Genomic DNA, 18,545 nt, shown 5'->3' on the forward strand with positions numbered 1-18,545 from the left:
TGCTGGAATCAAGTTCACCATCTGTCACTTTAAAACCAAACTGCAAATGCAGTGCGCGTTTTTTTTTTAAAGTTCCTCCAAAAACAAAGATGCTACATTTAAACAACACAAGACTACACAAAAACAGCATTAGACAACACAAGACTACACTACTACACAGGACAAAGGTGCATAAAGTGAATGAAAACATTGCAACAATACAGTAATTAAAAACTTGACTAAAGGTACAGTAGAGACAACCTACAATATAATAGACTCAGGATATTAAAAGTCTGATAGCTTGATTAAAGAAACTGCCCCACAGTTCACAATCCATAGGAGCCCAAAAGACTTGACACCAGGAGAAAACAACCTTTGTAGGAACTTCATGGATCAAGCAGAGGAGAACCTACATTAAAAACTGGGTCTCTCTTTTGGTTGGGAAGCTTGTGGCTTCTTTCTTCCCTTGAAAATCTAAAACTGAGAGCCATCGTTCAAAATAAAGGGTCAGATAGACGAGAGAGATGAATTTTGATTGTGTTTCACACACCTTGGGGACTCTCCTGAAGGAGAGCAGGAAGCAGAGTTCAAAAGACTTTCAGACAGTAATTGTTTACCATGGGTAGTTACAAGTTAAAGACTTCATTGAACAGAAGAATATGAGCAAGTGGCTTAATGTTTATCTTAATTTGAAGCTCCCAAGCATTTAATCAATTGTTAAAATTGGGAACAAAGTTCCAGTGTTCAGGTCTTGGATAAGTGGGCTTGAAGTAGCAATTTCTGTGGTATTTTTAGCAGAACAGGCTTTGGTGCCACCTCTAACTAATAGGGTAGGACTGATGAAAGAGGTTGGGCAATGATGGGAGTTGATGCAAATTGTTAACTCAGTGGTGTCTTATTTTTACAGGTGTGTAAATACTTCCTGTGTGGATTCTGTCCAGCTGAGTTATTTACCAATACACGTTCTGATTTGGGTAAGATTGCCTCATTTATTAACTACTTCATAATGCTCAACACTCGGGGAAGTGTATGTGTCAGAGCTGCCATTTACAACAAACATGGATATAGGATAAGATGAAGCATTGGTACATGGATGGTTGCCTCCAATTTTGAGAGTAATGTATAGTGGGGCCTTGAGGGATCTTGCTCTGGTGTCTTGTCACATTTCAGTTATAGTTGATGAGGGGTGTTGCCACTGCTTCATTAATGTTAGGGCCAATCCTCTACCTTTCTTTGCCCTTTCAACTCTGTGTCCATAAATTGTCCTTGATATTGTGCACTGGTTAAAGGTAGATGTTGAGAAGATGTTTCCCATTGGGGGAAAGTGGGGTGGATATTTCTGGAATTATGGGCCAAAGCTTCAGAATGATTGTCTCATTACAGGAAGGTTATGGAGGCTTTAAAAATGTCTGGGAAGAGTTTGAACAAACTTAAATTGTTTTCTCTTGATTGTCAAAGGCTGAGGAGAAATCTAATAGATGTTTATAAAAAATTGAGGCATTGATAGGGTAGAAAATGTCCAATTCTAGACTGTATGTATTTGAGGTGGGGAGGGATTTTTTTTTAACTGAGATTAATAGGTGCCTGAAATTGGCTGCTGGGGTTGTGGTGGAAGTATATGTAAAAGTAGCATTTAAGAGGTTTTTAAGATCGACCTATGTATACGCAGAGAGTAGAGGGATGTGGTTTGTGCACAGGCAGGAAAGAGTCAGTTCAGGAAAACAAACTACAGATGCTGGAATTGAACAAATGCAACTACGTGGAGGAACTCTGGCTCAGGCAGCATCCACGGGTGGAAATGGAGTCAGCATTTCAAGTCAAGTCCCTTTGTTTATCAAGACTGATATTATAAAGGAGGGGTGGGGCAAGGAAATAATAGAATATTGGATAGTAGGTAGGAGAGGTGGAAAGACCACTGGGTGGTGGGATGGTGGTTGGAGAGAAAAGTAAGAACAAGAGCAGGTGAGGGAGTGGTGGAAATTGTTGACCCAGATAGAGCTGAGTGGTTACTTGAGATTTAGCTTGGCATTGTATTCGTCCCAGTCATCAAAAGCTGAAGGCATGTTCCTGTGCTGTACATGGGGGATTTCCCATTTCTGACCAAGATGAGGGCAATTTCTTGGGTCACAAACCTTAGTAATCCTCGACTTCAGAAAGCTGTAGACTAAAGGCAGAATTAACAAAAATGGATGGATTTTTCATCTAAAGAGGTTTTAGCAACCAGCAGCAGCGAAACTAAAATCAGAAGCCATGAACCTACTGAGCAATGGATGAGGGTAGAGGAACATGTGGCCCATAACTTCTGTTTGTGTTCTTGGGTGCAGGAAAGGTGAGATAGAAATCCAGTGCTGCACATCCCACTCTGATACGACCAGCCACTTGTTTTAACTTGAGCCAATTTTATCATCATTTTGCTTCATCCAGTCAAGCTATATTTTAGTGAAATTGCTTCTTGGCTTCTCCCAATCACTATGTGATTCACTCCTAGTAGGTAAAACCCTTCACCCAAGGATCAATGTCGTGAATTTTTGCAGTTAATACAGGAAAGTAGAGCTGATGCCTCAGTGTCAGAGATCAAGGTTCAATCCTAATCTTGAGTGCAGTTTGTGTGGAGTTCTTGTTGTGATTGAACATCTTCAGGGAACTCTGCTGTCAGAGAGCAGCAGCAATCATCGAGGATCCACACCACCCAGCACATGCTCTGTTCTCAATTCTACCATCAGGAAAGAGGTTGAGGTGCCACAAGGCTTACACCACCAGGTTCAGGAACAGCTGCTACCTCCATCATCAGACTCCTCAACAAACTCAATCAGGGACTCATTAAAGGACTTTCAGCGGGCTGGGTCAACCCCGCACATGATGGGGCGAATCGCCATAGCGAACAGCCAGCGCGGCAGGGCACAGGGGCTTCACCCCTCCTACGGCTCAAATGTTCCAGGCTGCAGGAGCACATTGCCAGGGGAACGGCCAGGCCTCAGCAGCATTATGACATCACTTCCGTGAGCCTGTCACCTACCCTTAAAAGGGAACGTGCGTGGTTTGAATAAATGGCAGTGCCGGTTTACTTGGTGTGGACAGCATTTATTTCACCAGCTCTGCCTTTAGCAGTGCTACAGTGATGACCCACCCCCCCCCCCCGCCCCGAAAAGGTTCTAACATTTTTAGAACCCACAGCACACAGCAAGATGAATCCTGCCGACTCATCCACAGCCTAAGCGGCTGCCACCAACGGAATCCCTTGGCAGTTTACACGGTAAGTGTGACTTGCTGCCATTCTGGGCGAACCAGCCGCACAGTTGGCTGCAACTTGCAGAATCACAGTTCACCCTGCGAGGAACAACAGCTGAGGACATGAAGTTCTGGCATGTGATCAGCGCCACAGCAGCGAAGGTCACCCCGTTTGTCAACAATCCATTCTTGGACGGCAAGTACACAATGGATGTTTAAGGGGTTTTTGCTTGAGTCATTTGAACTCAGCCGGCATGAGCGGTCCTTTCGCGTGATTAACACGCATGGCCTGGGTGGTTGCAACCCCTCAGAACTGATGAAGGAACTAGTGAACCTTGCGGCACAAAGTGCTTCCTGTTTAAAGCCCTGTTCCTTTACAAGTTGCAAGTCTTTTACAAGTCTGCCATCTCCAACATGGACTTTGCTGAACTGCACTCCGTGTCGAGAGAAGCAGACTGGCTCTTCTGCAGCCCATTTGCGCAGCAGGAGCAACAGCACAAACGTCAGCCACCTTGTGAGCTCCCATGGCAACCATTGCAGCAATCCAGCCACAACGCGATGACCACAGCGTCAAAACAGCAAGGTACTGCCTCTATCACCATCAGTGGGGCTGCAATACCTGGCGGTGTGTACCGCTCTACACCTTTGCAGGCAGCAAACCCAGGCTGGAAACAAGCAAGCTGGCCGCTGTGGCCCTCGATGGTTGGCTCCTGAAAAGGCCTTCTTTACCTTTTGACTGGAAGGCCCAGTGGGAATTCCTGATAGACACTGGCACAGAAATCAGCCTAGTTCTGCCCACGTTCTTTGAGCAGAAGAATATTGCCAGAAGCTTACCCCTGCAGGCTACCAATGGTTCAACTATCCCCACCTATGGGACACATTGCGTGACCATTCACATTGGGAGCACTGTTTTCAGGTGGGATTGTACTGTCGCCTCAGTAGGCCAGGCTCTCCTAGGAGCAGATTTCCTCTGGGCGAACAAACTTCTGGTTGACCTCAACCGATGCCGGCTGATTAATGTCACCACCTTCCAAGTTTTCCCCTCCCCCTCACACTTTCCAGCCTGTGGGGGCCCACGCTCTTAAACAAAGTGAGTACACCGCACTGCTCACCAACTTCCCTGCTCTACTGGCCCCCAACTCCTACGATGCAGAACCAGCACATGGTGTGCAACGCCACATTCAGACCACCGGATCACACATGTACTCATGGGCACGGTGACTGCCCCACGATAAGCTCCTCTAAGCTAAGGCTGAGTTTGTCACGATGAAGGAATTGGGGATCATCTGCTGTTCCAACAACCCATGGGCTTCATCATTACACATGGTCCCAAAGAATTCTGGCAGCTGGCGCCCATGCGCAAACTACCACAGGCTCAATTTCGCAACGATACCCCATCCCACATGTATGGGACTTTGCCGCACAACTCCAAGGTGCCCAGATTTTTCCCCAAAGTCAGTCTGGTGAAGGGCTACCACCAGATTCCAGTGCACCATGACAACGTCCAGAAGATTGGCCTCTTCGAGTTCCTGAGAATGTCATTTGGGCTTAAAAACTCAGCCCAAACCTTCTAGAGCCTCATGGACGTGGTGACAAGAGACCTGGAGGGGATTTTTGTGTACTTAGAGACATTCTCATTGGCAGCCCAGGCGTAGGACTCACAAAGAAAATTTAAAACACCTGTTTGCCCAACTGCAGACTTGTCGGGCTAACCATCAACCCGTCCAAGTGCCAGTTTAGTTTATCCACCATAGACTTCTGTGGACACCGCATCTCCAGCGAAGGAGCAACACTTTTGCCTGACAAGGTTTTTAAAAAAATTTTTTATTTTTATTTTTCATACTATGAACCATATTGACCAAAATACACACAAACATTTCCCTCTTGAATATACAGTCATTTTCTCCACTTTTCCCCCCTCCCTTCCCTCCCTCCTTCCCACCCCACTCCCCACCCACGAAACGTTCAACATGTACAATACATTAAACAATGTCATCACACAATGAAAATAAACAAGAAAATTGTGTCATATACTTTTACACACTGGGTCAGTTTCCTGACAAGGTTGAGACCATTTGGAACTTTCCCAGGCCCAAAACCATTAAAAGTCTGCAAGAATTCCTTGGGATGGTGAATTTCTATAATCACTTCCTCCCAGGAGCAGCAGCCACCAGACGGCCTCTCTTTAACCTCATTAAGGCAGGTAATAAGGAGCCCAGCTGGTCTCCGGAGGCACTCCAAGCATTCGAGGAGATCAAAACAGCACTTTCCAAAGCTACGTCCCTAGCACACCCGCGTCCAGACTTACCCCTGTCGTTAAAAACAGACGCCTCAGTGGGCGCAGTGCTGCAACAGTGGGTGGATCACCAGTGGCGGCCACTTGCCTTCTTCAGCAAACACCTCTGACCACCTGAGCTGGAGTGCGGTGCTTTTGATTGTGAACTGCTGGCAATGTACCATGCCATTGCCAGTACATCCTCGAAGGCCGAGTGTTCACGGCTAACACAGACCACAAGCCACTATTGCAGGCGCTGGGCAAAGTCTTGGCAACAATGGCACCTTTTCAAATTCAAGTTAAATATATTCAATTATAAAGTTCAACTAGATGAAATGGTATTCTTCAGTCCTCGGTGTAAAAACTTGCGAACGAATATATTGACCTAGCACACATATTTACAAGCAATTTATGTGCAGTACAGATAAAAAAAATATTGTTTAAATAATAGATTCTTGGAGGGATTGTATGATCTTCACCTGTTTCGCATTCTCGCTGCCCGTGGAAAGAAGCTGTTATTCATCCTGGTGGTACTGGCTCTGATGGGAGCAGCTGACAGATCCTGTGTGCGGGGTGGAAGGCATCAACAATTTTTAGCCCTCTTCAAACAACAGACTTGGTTGATTACATGGTGGGGGGGGGGGGAGAACCCCGAGTGATTCTTTCTGCCACTTTTGTGGTCCTGTGGATTGACCTCCCGTCCAATGCTTAACAGAAATCTCATCACACCGTGCAGCCAGCCAGACGGCTCTCGATAGAGCTCCTGTAGAAAGTCGACAGGTGTTTGTTTCCATTCATTTCCTCTGCACTTTCAGGGAGGTAATCTTTGATTAATACTTGGATTGGTGATGGTCAATTTCTTGTTCTCCACTCTCACAGCTGTTCTCTTCATTCTCCATAACTCTCCCTTTGCTCTTTATAGTCTGTTGTACTGATTTTTCTCAGTTCTCATGCTGAACTTGCTGAGTATTTTTTTTTATTCCACCTTTTTCCTTCCCTATTTGCTGCATTTTAAGGTTTGTGCATTTCCAGCGTTACTGGTTTCCCACCAATTGAATCAGGTTGTCTTGGTAACTTTCTCTACCTTAAAATTTTTTTCTTTGGGTTATACTTCATATGCAGTCACCCTACCTGTTCATGTAACATGCTATCCCCCTTCGCTAACACCTTCCATCTTCACGTTTGCTTTCCCACTTTGCTTTACAAACTTCAGTACATCAGTTTGTGTTTTTGTCTGGTTTGTATGTACAATGTGAATTGTTGAGAGTGCCTCGTGAACCCATCACTTAGAGGGGCCTAGGAGTGACCCTTTATTTCAGCTGTTTTCCTGCTCTATTTCTGCTCTTCCATCCAAGATCATCTTTTCAACTCCACCAGATCAGTTGTGTGCATTCTTGTCACAACCCATTTAAAATGCATGTTGCCCACTGCTCCTCATAACTTGCCCTGTGTGTGTAATTAGAGGGCTGTGTCGCATTGTGGTGGCAATTCTATCATGGTCATAAGCCAACTTTACTAAAACAGGAGATGTCTCTTTACTTTGGTTATAATCCCCCATGTAAAGCAGATAAATGTTAATGACTAGGGAGAAGTGACTGATTTACTTTGGTCATCCATCTGATGATTGGACGTTAGACCTTTACTGTAAAAGTCAACATGAAATCTGCTAGTCACAGATTCTCAGTGTGCATCATTAACAATCTGGGCATCAGGTCAATTTATTTGTGGCGGCATGCCAATTAGGGAGGCGAACCGGCCCCGCTTGTAATCCACGTGGCGAGGCAGCCGGCCAAAATGACGCCGACGGGGGTTTCCCCTTCTTCTCAGCACCGGGCTCAGAAGCCCCCCAGCGCGGTTCTCAGCCAGGTCCGGGGCTGGGAGTACAAGTCCAGCCCGGCAGCCAGCAATAAACCAGTTTTCTGCTCACTGATCTCAACCCGTCTGGTTTTGTGTTCTTTCAGTAGCTGCCGCTACATGTTAATGTTTGCTTTTTGCTGTGAAGTTTACAGTTCTGCCATTCTTGTCATTTTCCACATTACCATGTCCTTTTGTTTTCCATCATCACCCTATTTGATCTCTTCTCGTATTCCTCCACCTCACCTTTCCCAACCTTTCTCTATTTCTGCACATATTTAAAACCTGTTTTTTTTTTCCACATTGGTCCAATTCTGAATCATGAAACATTAACTCTCTGTTAACGTCTGAATTGCGGAGTATTTCCACCAGTTTCTACAGTATTTTTATTTCTAATTTCCAACATCTGCAGCACTTCAGTGACACGTCCCAGTAACCAGATTCAATTCTTAGATCTAGTGTCCCAGACCAAGGGTTATCGCAGTGTATTCGTTCTCTGCCTGTGTTTATTTTGAATTTGTCCTGCACTGTGTCCACTGGAGCTATGACTCAACGCGTGTGAATGTATTTAAAAAGCTGTTTTTTTGTGTTTGGAGCAAGTGTTTTGTGTAATGATGGGCTAGTGAAGTTTTTGGATGGTGTGGCCCGGCTAATTTGGAGTGAGGTGCACCTTGGCTGATTTTTATTTTGCTCCTTCAGGTCCTTGCGAGAAAATTCACGATGACAACCTACGAAAGTAGTAAGTATCTCATTGTATGGGCTTCTTGCTGGTTTTACTGCCATGGAGCAAATGTGTGATCATTCCCCTTTTCTCCACAGTTACGAGAAGAGCTCTCGTTTTATGAAAGTAGGCTATGAGAAGGATTTCTTGCGCTACCTCCAGAATCTGATGGCTGATGTGGAGCGGCGGATCCGTCGAGGTCATGCACGACTGGCACTCTCACAGAACACCTCTGCAGGAACCACGGTGAGGGTGTGATGGGCTACGTGCTGCTGCATGAATATGGGGGTTATAGTGTGCGCATTGGAAGAGAGTGGTGAGTGGGGATGAGATTAATGGGTAGAAGGTGTGGAGTAGACACTGGTGTTCTGAAACGCATGCCAGGGTCTGGCGGTTGGTGTCGTTGCTGATGTTGGCAATTTGATTTTCATCTTGCAGGCTGGAGGCCCTGTGAGTAAAAATGAAGAGAAGGGTCAGGTCCTAACCGAGAAGATTGAAGAACTCTTGGAACAGGTAAGGATGAATCCCTGTTGCTTAAAGCAAAATGCAAGTTTTGGGTTTCTTGCAGATTTTTCTTCATTTTCCTTACCGGAAGTGGAAAACGTTTCCACTAATTTTACTAAAACATCAGTGTTATTGATGCTATTCTGCTTTGATCAATGGCATTCAAGATTCATAAACTACATGAGCAAAATGGGTTGTAGGCTAATCACATTATCGTTGGAACTGCTCTTCAATGTTGTTTGTGATCATGTCTCTGATATTTTTCTGTCCTGTCGACAGTGGGACTAGGAGAGAGCGTCTTTAGCCTTTTTTAAACTGCAGCACCTGGGTAGCCCTCCTGGGACCTATGTGCGATTACTGGGGCAAAGGTACTGGAAGCACCTTTTAAATTGCAGGGGGATTGACCCATTAAATTGTCAACCCGGCGATTTAAGGGAGATCCTGCCACCCACAATGACACGTCACATACTCACCAGAAGTACTGCCGGATGTTTGGGTGCTGGCTGCCCAGTGATACACGTGCGCAAGCACTGACTTAACTGGAATAAGCGTGTTGGCCATTTTTGTTTTTAAATTGCCTGTGGACGTTACCTAGGTACGTCTAACTGGGTCCCCTGACTACTTCTGAGGTAGGTCAGGGTCCCGGTTGGATTCTTCTGATGGGGTTGACTGGGTCAGACCCTTTCTAACTGCTATGTAACTGGCGCTAATCGGGCAAATTGCCCAGTTAACCTCATTTTAAATGGCAGTTTGAAAGGGCCTATTGTTTTCAGAAGTGGAGTTGGGAAATGTCCCATGGTTGCAGCTAAATTCCCCCATACATGGAGTCACACAGCATGGAGACAGTCTGTGGCGCAGAGTGCTTACTAACCATCAGGCATTTGTTTGCATTAATCCCATTGGTATTCTCACCATATTCTTGTCAATTGGCCTCTTTCCTCCCGCGAGTCGGCGGGAGGGCGAGAGACTGAAGGCGTGAGTCGGGTGGGGGGGGGGTGGAGAGACGGTAGTGTGATTGGAAGGGGTTGGGGGTGGATACAGCAGCACAATTTGGGTGGGTTTGAATCTGGCTTTCCAAAATTTGGAAAAATCCAAAATTCGGAACACACTGTGCCCCCAGGGTTCCGGATTAAGGATTGTGTATCTGTAGCAAGACACAATGTTGAAGGTGGTTTCAAATGCATACCAATAGACATCTCTGATAAGAAAAGCAGTGCAGAGAAAGGCTGGTTGGTACCTAGCAAAGGCAACATAATTTTACTAATTTGGGGTTCAATCAAGAGTCTTTTAACAGTGGGGAAAGAAGCTGTCCTTTAATGTGATGGTGTGTGAAGCTGTCCTTTAATGTGATGGTGTGTGAAGTTGCCCTTTAATGTGATGGTGTGTAATCTCTCACTCTTGCTTGTAATAAAGATCCTGTGTCTTAACCACCTGAACTGCCCTGCTAACTTTAAGAATCTGCACATGTTCTGAGGTCATTTGTTCCACCATGTTTGTCGCCTTGTAACCCTTACCCATTACCTGGTCCATCTGCCACTTGTATCCATCTGACCAGTTGCTTTATAAAGCTCACTTTGACAATTGGTATCAAAGCAGTAAGCTTTCTGCCCCATACACCAATAATCATCAAATGTGGACTCCATTGCATTTCCTAACAGATGCTTTAGTGTAACTACACCACCTCTCCTCTCAGGTGGGGATAAAAAAAAATCCCATAATTTCATTTGAGAGATCACATTCCTTTATCCGAAACCCTTGGGGGACAGTGTGTTCTGAATTTCAAATTTTTCCGGATTTCGGAACAAAAGCCAGCTGCCCCAGACTTGAATCCACCCGAATTGTGCTGCCATATCCACCCCCTTCCAGTCACGCTTGTATGTCTCTCCCCCTCGCCCACCTGAGTCGCGCTGCCGTCTCTCTCTCCTCCCCCCGTTCGCGTCACACTGCCGTCTCTCTCTCTCTCTCCCCCCCGCCCGCCCGCATTGAGCTGCCGTCTCTTCCCGCCCACCCTCCCACCTTACCAGCACCAGGAAAAAAAAATGCCGATTTTTGGAGCTTTCCGGATAAAGGATTGTGTACCTCTATTTCTTTCAGGTATTTTGCCCAATTTTTGCCTTTTCAGATACTGATTTTCCTTAGGATCTTCCAAACTGCTTAATTCCTAAGGTTGTGGGAAGGTGCTGTTGAAAAGGTTGTTTTGCTTCTGAACAGATCGAGGAGTTGGGTTCGGAGGGGAAGGTGGAAGAGGCCCAGGGAATGATGAAACTTGTGGAACAGCTGAAAGATGAGCGGGAGCAGCTGCGATCTGCCAGTTCAGTGAGTTTTCCTTGTATCATTAATATCAATATTTCACCTAGGTTGCACCTGTATTTTAAAAAAAAATGTGTAAATTATTCTGCAGACCATCGAGAGTTTTGCAGCTCAGGAGAAGCAGATGGAAGTGTGTGAAGTGTGTGGTGCATTTCTTATCGTGGGCGATGCCCAGTCGAGGGTCGATGATCATCTGATGGGGAAACAACACATGGGATACGCCAAGATCAAAGCCACAGTGGAAGAACTGAAGGTTAGTATGCAATCCATAGGGTGTAGATGTCTAGTGGACAGATCAGATCCATGTTACAATGTGCATTTTTGGAAGGACATCACAGGTTACCCAAAATAATAGTGGGGAGAACAGGAATAATTGCATGCTATCTTTTAAGCATTAAAGATTAATGATATTGAGAGGAGATTAAAGATTTTGTATACTCTGGTGCAGAACTGCATTTGAATATTAGTGTGGATGCATTGAGTTTAGCATTTATCACTGGTGTGCTAACTTTGTTTAGTGTGTATTGACAAGCAGGCCAGTAAGCTTAGTGCATTGATTTGAATGAGATTACTTAACTGGAGTTGTAGACTAGTGGGATTGTTTGGCTTGTGTATGGGGGACTGTTATTGGCATGCAGTATTGAGTAGCTTGTATCCATACAAAATAATAATTTTTTAAATGTAGATATGCAGCACAGTTACAGGCCCTTCTAGCCCACGAGCCTGAGCTGCCAAATACCCCAATTAACCTACAACCAGGAACATAGGGTTGTAGAAGAGCTTTTGGCATACTATTACCTGTGTAATAGACAAGTTCAGGGGACCAATTTTTCAGGACAAATTTTGGTGTGGGGGGGTCAACTTTTACATATATACTACTTTTGACCGTGTTAAATACCTGCGTCATTCAAGGCAACAGGAATTTGGGCGGCTGGGACTGGATGGTAAGTCCACATTCGAGGCATCAGAAATTTGGATGGGTGGCAGTTGGGACCAGAAATGGAGGGGGGAGGGGAGGGGGAATCGACTTTCACGTGCGATATATGATTTTTGGGCCAAAAGAGCGTGGGGACAACTTTTACATGGGATCAGCTATTATTCGAGTATATATGGCATTGGTTTTCATAAATCAGTGTATTGAGTATAGAAGTTGGGATGTTATTGGTAAAGTTGTTTAACACATTTGAGGCAAATTTGGAGTATTATGTGCAATTTAGGTCACCAAACCACAGGAAATATATCAATAAGATTGAAGGAATGCAGAAAAGATTTATTAAGATGTTGCCAGGACTTCATGAACGGAGTTACAGGGAAAGGTTAAGCAGATTAGGGAGATTTGATAGAGGTATAGAAAATTATGAGTGGGGTACACAGAGTAAAGTCAACTAGGCTTTTTCACTGAGGGTAGGTGAGATACAAACCAGAGGACATGGGTTAAGGGTGAAGGGGAAAAAGTTTAGAAAGAACTTCTTCACAGAGTAGTGGGAGTGTGGAATAAACTACTAGCTGAAGTGGTGAATGAGTGCTCAATTTTTGCATTTAAAAAAAGTTTGGGACATGTACATGGATGGGAGAGGGTCTGGAAGGCTTTGAACTCTGTCGGTCAAGAGGAGTCACGTGATGGAGTAGTGGCCGGACAGTGAACTCCAGCCCTCTCCAGAAAAGTCGGGAAAAACAAAGGAAAACACAAAGGCACAGAAATAAAAGTGAAAAAAAAAGTGAGTATAAAGGTGGAAAGAAGATGGCGACAAAAAAAGAAAAATCGAAAGCAACGGTAAGAAGAGAGGAAGAGAAGACAACGGAGGAAAAAGGTGAAGGCCTTACCTGTTCGAAGAGGCCCGCAGTGGAGAGAGAAACCCGCTCCCTCAGGTCGGTAGATAATGGACTACAAAAATGGCTCGCTGAGCCGAGAAAAAGTGCGCAACCGCGCATGCGTGAAGAGTCGCGCATGCGCGATGCGCATGAAAAAAAACACACCGACGGGAGGGGGGACCAGCTGGGGAGTCGATCTCCACAGCCGGCAACGACAGCTGCAGAACACCTGCAGCAAGAAGAGACCACAGAAGACAATGGAAACAAGAAAGAAGAGAAGGAAAGGGCAACAAAGAAACAACAGATGGCCAACCCAGAGGAGGAAGAAGAAGAGGAAGAGGAAGAGTACAGTGAAATGGAAGAAGAAGAGAAAGGCAAGATAAAGGAGGTACTTTCTCTTATTAAAGGATACATGGAGTCATTTAAAGAATGGCAAACACAGGAATTTAATGATTTAAGAAAAAGAATAAACAACACAGAAGAGAAAATGAATAAAATAGATATGACCTTAACAGAAATGGGAAAGAAAATGGACAAGATGGAAGAGCGGGCAGTAGCAGCAGAAATGGAGGTAGAAGACTTAAAAAAGAAATTGGAGGAATCTAATAAAAAAGCGATAGAGACACAAGAACTGTTAGCTCAAAAAAATAGATATAATGGAAAATTATAACAGAAGAAATAACATAAAGATAGTGGGCCTTAAGGAAGATGAAGAAGGCAAGAATATGAGGGAGTTTATAAAAGATTGGATCCCTAAGACCCTAGGATGTCCAGAACTACAGCAAGAAATGGAAATAGAAAGGGCACATAGAGCATTGGCCTCTAAACCACAACCACAACAAAAACCAAGATCTATTGTAGTAAAATTCCTAAGATATACTATAAGAGAAAAGGTACTGGAGAAGACAATGGAAAAAGTAAGAGAGGGCAACGAACCACTGGAGTATAAAGGGCAAAAAATCTTCATTTATCCAGATATAAGTTTTGAACTCCTAAAGAAGAGAAAAGAGTTCAATACAGCAAAGGCGATTTTATGGAAGAAAGGGTATAAATTTATACTAAAGCACCCAGCGGTATTGAAAATATTTATTCCAGGACAACAAAACAGACTATTTTCGGACCCAGAAGAAGCACGAAAATTTGCAGAACAATTACAAAAATAGACTGAGGGATGAAGACGGGTAATGAGAGTAAAAATGATCACGATTGATATGTATGTGGGTAAAGAGGTATAAGAGTGAATAGATAAAATGTGCATATGTGAAGGTATCTGTACTTAGAGGAAAATATAGATAGTATAGATAAGAATGAATAAGGGAAGGAAATGGAATAGAGAGAATAAGGAGGGAATTAAAAGAGTGACCTTTGTTACATATGAAAAGTGAAATCTTTTCTGGGGAGGGCTGGGTGGGGAGAAATAGCGGTCACTGCAAAATCAGTTGACGCTTGCGAGTGAATTCGCAAACCCAAATGGAGAGGGGAGATGTGGTTGTTCGACAAGGGATAAAGGACAACTCAGGAGGGGAAGGGGAGATTGGGGATAAAGAAGATATAAATAGAAGAATAAGGAAAATGTTGGATGTTGTAGGAATGTTGTCTTATAAAGAGTTGAAAATAAGAAAACAGAAATGAAAAAGGAGGAAAGGTAATGATGGAAAAACGGAAGGAGAAGATAAACAAAGTATAAAATGGCTACGCTGAACTATATGACTTTAAATATTAATGGAATACATAACCAAATTAAAAGGAAGAAACTACTAAATTTACTGAAAAAGGAAAAAATTGATATAGCATTTGTCCAAGAAACACACTTAACTGAATTGGAGCACAAGAAATTAAAGAGAGATTGGGTAGGACATGTAACAGCAGCATCGTATAATTCAAAAGCAAGAGGAGTGGCTATATTAATTAGTAAAAATGTGCCATTTAAAATAGAAGAGGAAATAATAGATCCAGCAGGGAGATATGTTATGATAAAATGTCAGATATATTCGGAGTTTTGGAATCTACTTAATGTATATTCACCTAACGAAGAAGATCAAAAGTTTATGCAAGATATCTTTTTGAAGGTGGCTAATACGCAAGGGAACATACTAATAGGAGGGGATTTCAACCTGAATTTGGATCCAAATATGGATAAAACGGGGAAAAAAATTAACAGGAAGAACAAAGTAACCAAATTTATAATTAAATCAATGCAAGAAATGAAACTTTTGGATATATGGAGGAAACAAAACCCAAAAGAAAAGGAATACTCATACTACTCGGCTAGACATAAAACATACTCAAGAATAGACCTATTTTTGTTATCAGCTAGTATGCAGGATAGAGTAAGAAAAACAGAATATAAAGCGAGAATACTATCGGACCATTCACCCTTAATATTGACAGTAAAGCTGGAGGACATCCCTCCAAGAATGTATAGATGGAGATTAAACCCCATGCTACTTAAAAGACAGGATTTTAGAGAATTTATTGAAAAACAATTAAAAATGTATTTTGAAGTAAATACGGAATCAGTGGAAGATAAGTTTATACTATGGGACACAATGAAAGCATTCATTAGAGGGCAAATAATAAGCTATGTAACCAAGATGAAGAAGGACTGTAATCAGGAAACAGAGCAGTTGGAAAGGGAAATAGTAAACATAGAAAAAAAATTAGCAATAAAGGAAGATACAACTAAAAGAGAATTGGCGGATAAAAAAATAAAATATGAAACATTACAAACATATAAGGTAGAGAAGAATATAATGAAGACAAAACAGAAATATGAACTAGGGGAAAAAACGCACAAAATCCTAGCATGGCAGTTTAAGACAGAACAAGCTAAGAAAATGGTATTGGCATCAAGGAAAAAAGACAAACAAATTACATATAATCCAAAAGAAATTAAGGAAAACTTTAGAGAATTCTATGAACAATTATACCGAACTGAAAATGAAGGGAAAGAAGGGAAAATAGAGGAATTTTTGACTAAAATTGAACTACCAAAACTACAAATAGAGGAACAAAATAAATTAACAGAACCATTTGGAATAGTAGAAATACAAGAGATAATAAAAAAATTACCAAATAATAAGACACCAGGAGAGGATGGATTTCCAATAGAATTCTACAAAACATTTAAAGACTTATTAATACCGCCCCTCCTGGATGTAATCAACCAGATTGATGAAACACAAAGCTTACCAGATTCATGTAAAACAGCAATAATTACAGTAATACTAAAACAAGGGAAAGATCCACTCTTACCAGCGTCATATAGACCAATATCTTTGCTAAACACAGACTATAAGATAATAGCTAAACTATTAGCAAACAGATTAGCAGAACAGGTACCAAAAATGGTAAATTTAGACCAAACTGGATTTATCAAAAAAAGGCGCACAACAGACAATATTTGTAAATTTATTAACTTAATTCATGCAGTAGAAGGAAATGAAGCACCTGCAGTAGCAGTTGCTTTAGATGCAGAGAAGGCCTTCGACAGAGTAGAATGGAATTATTTGTTCAAAGTATTGCAAAAATTCGGTTTACCGGAGAAGTATATTAATTGGATTAAAGCATTATATAAGGGACCGTTAGTGAAAGTGACAGTAAATGGACATGTATCAAAGCAATTTAACTTAAGCAGGTCAACGCGGCAGGGATGCCCACTATCACCTTTATTGTTTGCGCTAGCTATAGAACCACTAGCAGAATTGATAAGAATAGATAATAATATAAAAGGAATAAAAATAAAAGACAGGGAATATAAAATCAGTTTATTTGCGGATGATGTTATAGTGTACTTAACAGAACCAGAACTATCAATAAAAGAATTATATAAGAAATTGAAGGAATATGGAGAAGTGTCGGGATACAAGATAAACGTAAATAAAAGTGAAGCAATGCCTATGAATAACGCAGATTTCTCAAAATTTAAGAAGGAATCTCCATTCAGGTGGCAAATGCAGGCAATAAGATACCTAGGTGTACAAATAAACAAAAATCTAGGCCAATTATATAAACTCAATTATAATCCACTAATGAAAAAATTACAGGACGATTTAGAGCATTGGAAAGATCAACCACTAACACTGATAGGAAGGATAAACTGTATTAAAATGAACATTTTTCCAAGGATATTATACTTATTTCAGGCATTGCCAATACAACTGACAGAAAAATTCTTCAAAGAGTTAAAGAAAATAATAAGGAAATTTTTATGGAGAGGGGGGAAACCGAGGATAGCACTAGATAAATTAACAGAATGGTATAAACAAGGAGGCTTACAATTGCCAAACTTTAAAAATTATTATAGAGCCGCACAATTAAGATACCTATCAGATTTTTATCAAACAAGGGAAAAACCAAACTGGACGAGATTGGAATTAGATAAAATAGGGGAAAAGATACCTGAACACATATTATATAAATGGGACGAAAAATTGGTACAACATAGAACTTCTCCAGTATTACATCATCTCCTCAATATTTGGAAGAAGATCCATGTAGAAAGAAATAAAACAAATTATCAATTACCAAAACTAATATTGACGCAAAATAAGCTACTCCCTTTTACAATAGACAACCTTTCCTTTAGAGAATGGGAAAAAAAAGGGATTAAAAGAATAGAAAATTGTTTTTCAGGAAGTAGATTCTTATCCTTTGAACAAATGAGAGATAAGTACAATACAACTGGAGATACAGTGCTGGCATATTACCAACTGAGATCCTACTTGAAGGATAAATTAGGAAGCAATTTGAGTTTACCAGAGGGAAGTAACCTTGAATATGTGATTACAGATACAATGTTAATCAAAAGATTTATAACAAATATGTATATTAAACTGCAAGAAAAGGAGAATGAGGAAACAAATGGTAAAACTAAACAAAAATGGGAACAAGATTTAAATATAAAGATAAAAAAGGAAACATGGGAGAAATTATGTTCTGGAACGATGAGAAATACAATAAATACGAGGCTACGTATGATACAATATAATTGGTTACACAGACTATACATTACACCGCAAAAGTTAAATAAATGGGACCCAACAGTATCTGATAGATGTTTTCGATGTAAAAAAGAAATGGGAACAACAATTCATGCAATCTGGACATGTGAGAGAGTAAAAAAATTTTGGGATGATCTCAATCAGATATTAAATAAAATAACAGAAAACAATATACCAAAGAATCCAGAGATCTTTCTCCTAAGTAACATAAAAAACAAAGAATTTGGAATTGATTTGGAGGATGCACAAAAAAGATTTGTTAAGATAGCCCTAGCCGTAGCAAAAACATGTATTATGTCAACCTGGAAATTGGAAGATAATTTGAAAATACAACAATGGTATATAGAAATGAATAAATATATTCCAGTAGAAAAAATAACATATAGTTTAAGAAATAATATTGAAATATTCGAACAAGTATGGGAGCCTTACATTAAATACAATAGCGAAAACCTACCGGAACAAACATTACCTAAGTTGATGGAAGGAGAAGAGAAGAAAAGAATGGACTCAGTAGAATTTCTGGTGTATTTTTGTTGAATGACAACATTGTCTGACTGAATTAATGCAACCTAGATTGTATACCTAAAATGGATGAGGGGGTGGGGGTGGGGGGGTGGCTTGGGAGGAGGGAGGTGGGGGGGGAGAAAAAGTCACTGTAAATGTGTGAAAAAGAAAAAGTGTATATCATGGCTAATGTGATTTATGGTGTGAAAAAGAAAAAATTAAAAAAAAAGTACTCTGTCGGTCAGTGGGACTAGGCAGAATAATAGTTTGGCACAGACTAGAATGTTCAATGGTTTATGTTCTAATCCCTGTACATTTTGAAGGGTGGGAGGAAACCCACGCAGACACAAGA

At 41.6% G+C, this 18,545-nt stretch overlaps 1 protein-coding gene across 5 annotated transcripts in view; it reads left to right on the top strand.

Moving 5' to 3' along the window:
• Nucleotides 1–18,545, top strand: part of luc7l3 (LUC7-like 3 pre-mRNA splicing factor) — a 30,448-nt gene that overhangs the window by 2,492 nt on the left and 9,411 nt on the right. For all 5 annotated transcript variants that reach the window (XR_011354848.1, XR_011354847.1, XM_069929924.1 and 2 more), the window contains exons 2-7: nucleotides 887–953; nucleotides 8,036–8,075; nucleotides 8,156–8,303; nucleotides 8,496–8,570; nucleotides 10,773–10,877; nucleotides 10,963–11,124. Coding sequence is in view for 3 of the 5 variants with exons in the window: in XM_069929924.1 (XP_069786025.1) it covers nucleotides 887–953; nucleotides 8,036–8,075; nucleotides 8,156–8,303; nucleotides 8,496–8,570; nucleotides 10,773–10,877; nucleotides 10,963–11,124 (597 nt within the window). In the remaining 2 variants the exon portion in view is untranslated. The remainder of the gene's footprint in view (nucleotides 1–886; nucleotides 954–8,035; nucleotides 8,076–8,155; nucleotides 8,304–8,495; nucleotides 8,571–10,772; nucleotides 10,878–10,962; nucleotides 11,125–18,545) is intronic.

This window comes from Narcine bancroftii, chromosome 3, assembly GCF_036971445.1.
Source record: "Narcine bancroftii isolate sNarBan1 chromosome 3, sNarBan1.hap1, whole genome shotgun sequence".
NCBI lineage: Eukaryota > Metazoa > Chordata > Chondrichthyes > Torpediniformes > Narcinidae > Narcine > Narcine bancroftii.